This window comes from Echeneis naucrates, chromosome 22 (assembly GCF_900963305.1).
Source record: "Echeneis naucrates chromosome 22, fEcheNa1.1, whole genome shotgun sequence".
NCBI classification, from domain to species: Eukaryota; Metazoa; Chordata; class Actinopteri; order Carangiformes; family Echeneidae; genus Echeneis; species Echeneis naucrates.
This window is the reverse complement of record NC_042532.1, coordinates 12,532,868-12,543,246: the sequence shown is the minus strand read 5'-3', so window position 1 is coordinate 12,543,246 and position 10,379 is coordinate 12,532,868. Positions and strand designations below refer to the sequence as shown.

At 40.4% G+C, this 10,379-nt stretch overlaps 2 protein-coding genes across 2 annotated transcripts; one reads left to right on the top strand and one right to left on the bottom strand.

The window, feature by feature from the left end:
• The first annotated feature begins 777 nt into the window (after positions 1 to 777).
• On the top strand, positions 778 to 1,693 carry zdhhc22 (zDHHC palmitoyltransferase 22). The gene is made up of 2 exons (XM_029494423.1): positions 778 to 1,333; positions 1,416 to 1,693. The coding sequence occupies exons 1-2, from the start codon at positions 778 to 780 to the stop codon at positions 1,691 to 1,693; spliced, it is 834 nt and encodes a 277-aa protein (XP_029350283.1).
• A 2,714-nt stretch (positions 1,694 to 4,407) lies between these two features.
• Positions 4,408 to 9,483, bottom strand: cipca (CLOCK-interacting pacemaker a). The gene is made up of 4 exons (XM_029494103.1): positions 9,360 to 9,483; positions 8,236 to 8,352; positions 7,700 to 7,869; positions 4,408 to 6,920 (listed from the first exon to the last, which is right to left on the bottom strand). The coding sequence occupies exons 1-4, from the start codon at positions 9,382 to 9,384 to the stop codon at positions 6,135 to 6,137; spliced, it is 1,098 nt and encodes a 365-aa protein (XP_029349963.1). The 5' UTR covers positions 9,385 to 9,483; the 3' UTR covers positions 4,408 to 6,134.
• Between the last annotated feature and the right edge of the window lie 896 nt (positions 9,484 to 10,379).

Below are 10,379 nucleotides of genomic sequence, written 5' to 3'. Positions count from 1 at the left end.
CTTCTTAATAAAAAGCAGCAGCAGCAGCTCGTTGTGTGGATGAGCGCTGAGCGGTGACCCGAGGCTCCGTGGTGCTGAAAGGACAGCTCCTCCGCTCCGCAGGTAAGGAGACACCGGGAGGGCGGACTTTATCATTTTAACCCCGTCGTCATGGCAATGAAATTATTGGCGCCATCGGTGGCCAAGGTCTGATCTGTCTCCTGGAAAAAGAAGAAAAAAAAAAAAAAGAAAGAAAGAGGAGAGCGGAATAAGCTTTTGGTCGTATAATATGCTCTCTGTCGTCTGCACTGGGGCTTCCCGGTGATTTCAGACGGAACCCCTGTTTAAGGGCACAGAGACCCAGTTTTGGCCTCAGCCTGTGGTCTGCGCTGTGTAGTTGTGTTGCAGGTTGGCAGATCACGTGTAGAAAGGCTGGGATATTCTTGGTATTCTCAATGGCCCCCGAGAATCCCGAAACCCACATCGGCTCAGAGAACTATTTTTTTCATCAAATCAGACTTGTCTTGCCTTAAAGAATGGGTCACACAATTCTGTGATCTGTCTTGCCTAATTGAAGGTATATTTATGTAGGCCTACATGTATTTCAGTCAGAGGCTTCATGTTCTGAACCAGTTCATGAGATTGGAAGAAACAAATTCATCAAAGAAGCTGCAATAAAGAAAAGCAGTAAAAGAAATATTTTGTGATGGACTGAATTTTACTATTGACTGAACTCTTGGTAACTAGTTCATGATAATATTGTGCTTCCTGTGTCTTTTTCACTCACTTCACACAGATATGTTCACCAGGATGTTAAAACTGAGGCTACTCAATGCTGTCGCACCTGCGTACTTCATCATGGCCACAGCAGTCACCTTCATTTTGCACTTCTGCTTCTTCATCCCAACAATATTCCCAAACCCAGACACATCACTGAAGGGGTCAACAACTCTTCACACAGCTGTTTTTCTTTTCTTGATGTTCAACGCACTGGGGAATTACATAATGACTATCAAATATCCTGCTGAAAGTGCCAACGAGACAGCGGTTCCAGTGTGCTCTCCACACTGCTCAGATAAGGTGGATGCTCACTACCTCCTGAACGGCCGCCATTTCTGCAAACTGTGCAAGAAAGTTATTCTGAAGCGGGATCACCACTGCTTTTTCACTGGAAACTGCATCGGCAACAAAAACATGCGGTACTTCATCATGTTCTGCATCTACACATCATGCACGTGTTTGTACTCTTTGGTTCTTGGCGTGGCTTTTCTCACAGTAGAGTACTCCATCTCCTTTGAGAACCCACTGACCTTCCTGACTCTTCTCCCACTCTCCACTGGCTACTTCTTCATGGGTGAGTTTCTGTGATCTCCAAGTAAACCTGATCTTGTAAGATGCATGACGATTCAGATCCCCTTCTCATTTTCTCTTCACAGGAACAATCTCAGGCTTGCAGCTGTTCGTGGTGCTCATGCTGTATGTGTGGCTGGGCATTGGCCTGGTCTGTGCTGGTTTCTGCTGCCAGCAGGTCCTGTTGGTGGCACGGGGTCAGACCTGGTGTCAGATGCAGAGAGGGCAGCTTGTGGAGAATCACAGCCCGTGGAGGACCAACCTAAAGGATGTTTTTGGGACCCGCTGGATCCTTGGCCTTATCCTGCCTGTGCAGACAGTGGAGATCTGCGCTGATGACACAGATGCATATAAACAGGACTGAGTGAGAACCACAGGCCATATGAAAAGCTCTCACAAGTTGTAGAAAATGCTTTCTTGAGATCTATGTGGTAATTGATATGGAAAACTAAACGGATGCTTTATGACTTTTAAAGTAGTCCATAAAATAGTTAGCTTTTAGCGTACATTCCTTTAAGGACAGGAGCCATATAAGTAATGTGAACTTTTTGTATATGTGCATAATGTAAGTTTATCCTTTGAGTTGCTTTTTAAAAAGCAATATTTAAAGAAAGGGATTGTTTTTGAGATATAGTTTTACATGCAGTATTACTTGCTGACATTAAAAATAGAAATATGGCTTTGCATAAGTGCATGCATTCACAGCTTTGCAAATTTGTATGAAGCTATTGATTTAAGATTATCAAAGTGTGTTGCTCTTCCACACTTACTTGTAGAATCCTACGATGTGACATTCAGTTAATTAATTTTTATGACAATAACCTACTTTGACATTAAGGGCTAGCAGACAGAGAAAAATACAGTCTATAGCATCAACTGCCAGGCTTGACACGAGAGACAGACAATACAACCGTGAATTGTTGTTGAGCCTGATGTTTTCTACTCAAAAGAATGTGACTCAGTCAGCTTGATGAGGGTATAGTTATGTGCTCCTTTCTAAATAATGATTAAGGGAAATGTGAAAATGATTTCCATGTCCAGGGTATTATTCACAATGTGCCATAAGACTGTGTCTTACATGCATACTGACCCCAAAGTATTCACTAGACTGCTAATTATAGGGCCCCTATATGAGAATAGCAAGGACTTCTCACTGTTCTGTGGCGACTAGAGCTACTGACATATTCAAGCTCATGTCAAAGATGTTTTGAATTTCAATAAGTATCCTTTTTAGAGCTATTTTGTCTATTCCTGTTATACCAATAAAAGTATTCAAATCATAATACAAACAGCCATTTTCAGTTTCTCAACACGGAGCACAGCAAATTTGAAATCCCCCAGAGTTAAAATTAACACTGACCCAGTGTTTATATGGGAAGCACTGGTTCAGCGTTAAATTAACACTTTCAATAATGTTGAGATTATCAACATTTCCAGTGCTTACTTAAACTCTGATGGTGTAAAATATTAACACCCAAATGGACACATTTAAATTAATTAGTACAAGTGTTACTACAAACACTCTAATAGTGTAAAATATTGACACAAATATGGATAATTTTAGGTTAACACTACAATAGGGTTATTTTAAACTAACATTTTGACACCAATAAGGATAAAATTGCATGAACACTACAACAGTAATACTTCAAACTCTCAGTGCAAAATTGTGACACTAATTTTGATTAATTGGCACTGCGACAGTGTGAAATATTAACACCAGTTTATTTTTTAAACAACACTATGATGTTATGACCAGAATCACTGGTGCAAAATGTATACTTAACTAGTATTTACTGTGCTGCTGATACAGTATATATGGACCATTAGTATTAACCATTAAAATGTACATGAAATAATCACTTCAAAAATATTTATTTTCCACTGACAAGTAAAATTACTGCTGGCCTGAGCTGCACTGATCTTTCGTCTTCTGTTTGTAGAGGGCTGAAGTGGCAGGATGTGCAGAAGTAAGGAAATAAACTTGTGTATAGTATAATTTCTTTCATTACAAAACTATGGAGAATTACATGATACTCCTACTTGAGTACAACTTTTGGCTACTAAACCCACTTCTAGCTGATCTTGAGGGATATTAATCTAACTTGTGCTCTAACATTGTAGAAACTTTTAGCCTTACATTTTCACTTACCTGAAGGCTGAGAACATTGTTGGGGCTCTTATGGGCATGTTGATTGCTCCTGCTAACAAACAGACAATGCTAATTGCATAAGCAAAGGAGTGACATGTGCGTCTGTGTTCTATTAAGATTTGAATTAAAAGACATAAATAATCAAAATTGACCGACAGGCTAACCTAACAGGGCGGAAACCATTTGAACTGGACTCAAACAGCTTGAGAGTTATCGTTTACGTTCCCGTTTATTCACCGTGTCCAAAGACTAGCCAAGGGCTAACGTTAGCATGAAACATAAGTGACAGGTGCTGGGAGAGCGTGTGCGAGCAGGGCCGTACCATTTGCGAGGGGTGGGGGGTGTTCTTTTTACCTACAAACTATTGACTCTTTCTTGGGACATTATTTGAGCTTGTGAAAGACGAATTAAAAGCGTAAAAAAATAACTTTTCAACACAACCTTTGGGGGGTGCTTAGCTTCGCCCACAGGCAGGTGCATGTCTGCTTAGCCTGCATGTACAGCGGCGGTAATTATGTCTGTAAGACAACAATAATATCGCCATTTTCCTGTATTTGAAATAACCCAACGCAAACATATTTTGTGCAAAATCAACAGTGAGCTATCACCTGTCACTTGCGTGGTATCTTCTCGTTGCGGGAGAAAGAAAATGGCTGTCGCTCAGCTTGCTAACGGCAGTGTGCCTCGCCAAGTGCCCGGATGTGAAAACCACACCGCTCCGTCCACGTGGACGTTCGCTGTATCAGAATCAACACCAGTGACAGGAAAAAGAAATAGATGACCAAGAGGACATGATCTTCAAACAAACATTTATGAGAGCTCCATATTAGTCAAAATGACTAAACTTGATACAGAAAGCACATTTAACAGTAACAGGAAAAAAGAAAATCTCTAAAAAGTAATTTTAACTCCCCACCCACCACCGTATCACTTTCCCCTTATAAAACCAAACCTGATTTGATTAGTTCTTAGTTTTACAACTACTTGTGATGGAAGAATACTGTGACCGCAGTGTTTCATGCCAAAGATAAATAATATAACTGTTGACCTAGACTTAAAGATTAAATCTGAATTCTTTATGACTTCATTGGTCTTAGAGATAATCTTTCCAGTGCAGATATGAATGTAATGTGTCGTGAGAGCTATGGTTTGTTTTGACCTCCTTGAAAGAAGAACATTAATTCTTTGGAGACCTTAAAATATATTGAACTTTCTTGCACATGAAGCTAATGAAAAACAAAAATGAAAACTACTCTAGCACTGATATGAAGTACAAGCAAAAACATATTGAAAAGGCACAGGCATCGAGTTAAACATTTACATTCACATTATTTTATGATGACAGACATGTAGAGAAAAAAGTAATATAATTTGTCTAAAAATTTTGTCAGTAATCCTGAAACTAAAGTTCAAGTTTCTAATGGGAAACTAAATGAAAATATTTAGCTGTCATTTCAGTCTGAAAGATTCAACTAATGTTACTAACACTACAACTTAAAAGTGCAGAAGGAATGAGCATGGCAGCAACATATGCAAAGTCAAAACAATAGTATGGCTACAGCACTTCAATTGCTACAAGGTCAGTTTTTCATTAATTTCTACTTTTACATCTTTAGAAGTATCTTGAATAACGGAGCTTGTTTTCCCAGTGAGCAGGGAAACTTATTAAAATGTGCTTGGTTTGTTTATATGAGTCACACAGCTTTAGTATTGGACAAAAACCATATCAAAAATAAATAACACTTACATCAACTAACAGGATTATTTAAAAATAAAAAAATAATAATAAAAAACAAAAAACAATAAACAACCAAAACAACTATGCAGCAGTTTACCTACCCCTGGAGCAGTTTGCACCAGAAGGGTGTATGTCTGGGAGTGACGTTTTATCCAATTTCAAACTAATGCACAACTTACCCCCTTATGTGTTGTGCTTGGGTGTAACTTGGTTCTTCTACACTCAGCTGGTTCACTCTCACCCTGAACTCTACTACTGAGCAATCCACTTCCTGACAAAGGTGCCATTTACAGTTCAATAACTATAAAATGTAAAAACAAAGAATATAGAAAAGCTCAGTAATTCAGGATGAATCTCGGTAACGAGAAAATGCAGGCCATGTGAATCCATACTGCATTTTCTATTTGATCTAAAAAGTAAAAATTATTATTATATTTTTGCTACAGCAAACACAAGGCTTGTAAAGGGACAAAACCCCATGTGTCTTCATATGTGCTGTAAGGCATGCGTATGCAATTAAAGTTTGATATATAGGAGGCATAGCCCTATTGCAAGTGATACTTGCTATTTCGAAATAACATAGGCAAGAAAATTTATTATAGGCAAGGGTTTGAAATGTAAGCATGCTTCTTAGCGCCCACTTAATAATAGTGGATGTGTTACAGTTTTATGTTTGGAGATTCCAACCAATGTTGGAATTGTTTTGTCAATGGTTTTGTCTTCATTATCTGCAATGTTGAAATAATTTATACTTACAGCCTTCTTCAAAAGCATTAAAATATGGTTTGGTTTTGTTATTGTCTCGTTACAATGTTAGATGCTGTGTTGACTATTTTGAGTATTTAAGTAATATTTTTTTCCATATCATCCCAACATTCCCCAGAGTTGGGACTGCTGGTCATGTTTACCAATACATTAAGCCAGGACTCTCTGAGCATTAGCCCCCCACTGTTCATTGTTCATGTCCTGCAGAGAAAGCTGGACTTTAGTCCAGAGCTGTGGGTCTCTGCTGTTCAGAGCCTCCAGCAGCAGAGCTGTTTGCTCCTGAAGTTGCTGCAGCTGTCCTTGGGTGCGCTTATTCTCTTTTATAAGCTGCTTTGTGCGCATGGTGATCTCCAGCAACCCAGACTGGTGGAGAATATTGTAGGTATTGCTGAAACGTTTCAGTTTGTTGCTGTCCATTGAGAGGGCATCCTGGTATGTGTCAGCTTCCATCCTGTCACTGTCAACCTCTGTACTGATTTCCTCTGTGCAGGGTGGCAGACAGCTGGTTCCTGGCAGTGAATAGAGAGACTTGAGCTGGTCCTGATTCTCAGCTGGCGCCCGGTTGTTTGCTGCTTCTGAACTGGAGATGGGCTGGACTGGAGTCTGCGATGTTGGCTGTGGGCTTGGAGAGGTGTAGAGCCTGTGGCTGTGGTGGGGCCTCCTCTGTTGCTGGTCATACCCTGACGTTGAGTGCCCCCTCACCCTGGAGGATCCCAACCTCTTAGTCACGTCTACAGGGTGAGGTGCAATTCTGGGGTAAGACTTCAGAATGGGCATGTAGCCTTTTGATTGTCGGGTATTTTCAGAGCATGTCATTGAAGAGCTGCTGCTTCCATTTGATACCATGGGTTGGAGAAGAACCACCTGTGATTGAGGTATCATTTCCAAGGGTGAAGGAAAACCCCACTGTTTTTCTGCTGGGGCTGTTGAAGATCCCTAGTAAAGAAAATCTGTGTTAATATTACACTATAATAAACTACACTGAGTATGATACAAGTCATTAAACAAAGGATCACACTCAAACTGGGGGAAAAAAACTCAGATTTTTTTTCCTAAGTACTAACCAATATAAATAACAATCAAACTACAATCACAATTATCCTTACATGCTCTCATCTGAAAGTCATTTACTGGATTACCGTAGTCTTAATTATTACCAAATGAGAGAGAGGAACCTGAACGAAAAAAATCAACAGCTAAATTTCAGAATGTTGGCTAGTGAATCCTCCACCACAAGAAGTCGACGTTCTCATAAATACTGAGAACAAAACTGAACTCAAACCTCGACAATCTCAGTGAGTGAAACTCACAGGAGTGAAAATTCAAGCTTAGCAGCTAATTGAATAGCCTCTGTGTAGACTATGGTGAAAAACTCGATGTATCAATAAAAATCAGATGTAACAAAGTGAGGTGGAAACAAACATAGCAAATCAATCATGACTTATATTTAATGTCAATAACATTAAAATCTCATTTCTGAATTGAATCTGAAGTAATGACAAAATTAAGCAAATAAGGATTAAATCACCCTTGAGGAGATAGAAATAATTCATATTACAGCAATGCATGGAAATGTGAATGAATTCATTTGGTTAGCCTTTATGACACACTTGGATGAACCACCAAGTGATTGTCAGACTACAAACAAATGCAAGCTATAACAAGTGGTGCTCGACAAACACAACACAAACACAATATACATTGCCGCAAATTACCTGATTTAGAATTATGTTGTTCATGATGATCATTGGAGACAGTCCAGCATATGAGCCTCCCATCAAAGCAATTTGCGGACCAGATGGGTCCTGGCCGAATAATGACCCAGCTCTTCCTGCATCTTCAGAGTCAGTCAGATCGACTGTGCTGAGGTACTCAGAGCTGGCATCTGAGGAGAAATAGATAGGCATATGGGTTTCATAATGTTTAAAAACAACAGACCTTTCTATTGGGCACAGTAACTAACACAAAATATGGGTATCATGGAAATAGTCACAGATGTTAAAGGATATCATTAACCTAGTGAGGGGGGATTAAACCAAATCCAGGTCTGTCTTCATAGTGGTAATAAAGGTCATGAGGAAAAACTGCTCCATTAGATTACAGCATACATAAAGAATCTGACCTAAACTGTCAGACTTGCTTGAGTCACTTGACCTTGTTTATGTCTTGACTCTGATCTTTCTAGTCAAGGAAAATATGAAAATATGAAAACAAAGGCTCGATCGCTGTGTAGCAAGATAACTGAACCCACCTGAGAAGCCTGAATCTCTCTCCAGGTCAGGCTTGGATGCTCTGATGTGTGTTGCCTGGGTGAATGCCAGTGTCCTGTGTCTGTTGGGTCTACTGAAACTGCTCATGCTTGTCTGCTCTGGGAAAATAAAGGGTTCAGAGCTAAATATTAGTATCCTAGATTTAGTACAAACAAAACCCATAAGGAGTATGTTTTTGCCATTACAAAATTTGCTTTATAGTATGCACTCAGGACTAAGACTAAGGAAGTAAAAAGACACAGTCATCTTGTAATTACATTGTTGTGTGTCTATGATTTACGGTGTTTTTATCTTCTTGTGTCACTTTGGTCCGTCAATGTACAGGTCACTTACAACTGGCAACTATTTCATCTACAGAAATAACTAGTGGGTCAGTAGATGAGTGATGCTCACACTCGTTTACACCCAGTGAAAAAAGCAGAACGAGTTGTCAGGTGAAATGCATAGAAGTGCAATACTCTGTACTGTTACTGCTGTTTTTCTCTTACTGTTTCGTATAGAAAATGCTACTTTGTGTTTAACGTGTTGACTTCACTGCACGTATAAAGCTAATGCTTTGTGCTTGCATGACATCAAGTATAACGTTTCATTAACATGATATGAACAGGACACGAAACTGGGCAACAGCTTGTAATCTTTTTGTGACCTTATGTTGATCTCAGGCTTAAAGGCCTGCCCCTCCCACACAACCAGCCTCGTTAGTATTAGAGATGCTCTTCATCGCTTCTCGTCACCACATGGATGCAGTGTATTACACACAATGAAGAAAAAAAATTAAACAATAAATATCCCAGCCTGGGGGTCTGTGCTGTCCGGAGTCGATTACACCCTAATGCTGCTAGCGGTTGCTGTTGCTAACTTTGTTAGCGGTTGTTTGTTAACCTAAACGTGATAAAACATCTAATCTGTGACGTGTAACAGAGTATCCGTGTTTGAAATGCAAGATAAACAACAGTAACGTTAGCTGTTGATTGTGTCCACGACACTCGGTGTTTCACGAGCCCTGCTCTGTTAGCACATCCTGCTAGCTTAAAGATTTAGCTCAGCAAACAAACGCACCACCGCAACACTAGAAACTAATAACAATAATTTGTTCTTTACTTACCAATATGTCGTTTTCTTGAAAACATATATGCGTTTATATTAGCCCCCAATGTTGTACTTTCCTATCGTTTTATTATTATCTGTTTTCAAGCTGACGTTAGCTGTGCCTTCTTGGTACAATAAACTCTGTCCCCATGCGAGGTCTTGCAGGCAACAGCAGTTCTCCAGTGTAATTTCCGCTTTGGGACATAAATATTATTTTGCGTTATTTTGTTATTTATTTCTATGAATGTAAGGCATTAAAACTATTTTTTTTTTACATCGGTATAGACTCTTCCAATGCATTCCTTTGTTTAGAAAACATTATGCCTACGAAGGATGGATTCTAAATCAGCCCAGGGACCTGGAAGACAACACAGAGGGCCGCAGCCGTGGGGTCGTGACGGACGTACCGGAGGCGTTGTCAGGACAACGGCTCTGCTCTGAGGACACAGAGGCCCGTGCAGGTTAATGTTGCCTTCAGTGACGGGAATCGTTTCACTGACTCATGTCTCGTTCAGTAAAATTAACGGATCTTTTTTCAAATCATTCGTTCATGGGAACCAGTGTGGCGCTGTAGCTGCCATTTGAGTAATGACTGAAAGTGCACGGCTTTCAGACACTGTTGGAAACGTGAACCGGGCCGCTGCCTAAGACCATTCCTCCTGTCTCGGACGGTCACCCAGCCGCCCTGACTAGATCCCGGCTGCCCGAGGAGCTGCTTCAGGTCGGCCCGCACCGGCTGCAGGGGGGCGGCTAGCTAAGGTGCGGAGCCGCGACTCTAATTTCTGCCATCATCCTGAATCTATTAGCCCTAATTTACAATCAAAACAGGAGGCAGAGGAGGAACCAGACATGGAGCACATAGGACAGGAGAGGAGACAGACAGCTGAACAGTTTAGGGAAAGAGAGAAGAGGCTGAAATCTGAGATAAGTACAAGTTTGATAACAGTTTACTGTCTATGGATCAACCTCCACAGACCTCCACTGACTGGACCCCCAGACCCCCCCGGAGTTTAGACTGTGTTCATTGTGTCCATAT

What these genes read in the sequence shown, in the direction of transcription:
- zdhhc22 (XM_029494423.1), top strand. Translation starts at nt 778, where the DNA reads ATGTTCACCAGGATGTTAAAACTGAGGCTACTCAATGCTGTCGCACCT. An exon ending in CACTGGCTACTTCTTCATGG is followed by an intron (nt 1,334 to 1,415) that starts GTGAGTTTCTGT and finishes TTCTCTTCACAG; the next exon opens with GAACAATCTCAGGCTTGCAG.
- cipca (XM_029494103.1), bottom strand. Translation starts at nt 9,384, where the DNA reads ATGTTTTCAAGAAAACGACATATTG. An exon ending in TTCAAGAAAACGACATATTG is followed by an intron (nt 8,353 to 9,359) that starts GTAAGTAAAGAA and finishes TTATTTTCCCAG; the next exon opens with AGCAGACAAGCATGAGCAGT. An exon ending in ACAACATAATTCTAAATCAG is followed by an intron (nt 6,921 to 7,699) that starts GTAATTTGCGGC and finishes TTTCTTTACTAG; the next exon opens with GGATCTTCAACAGCCCCAGC.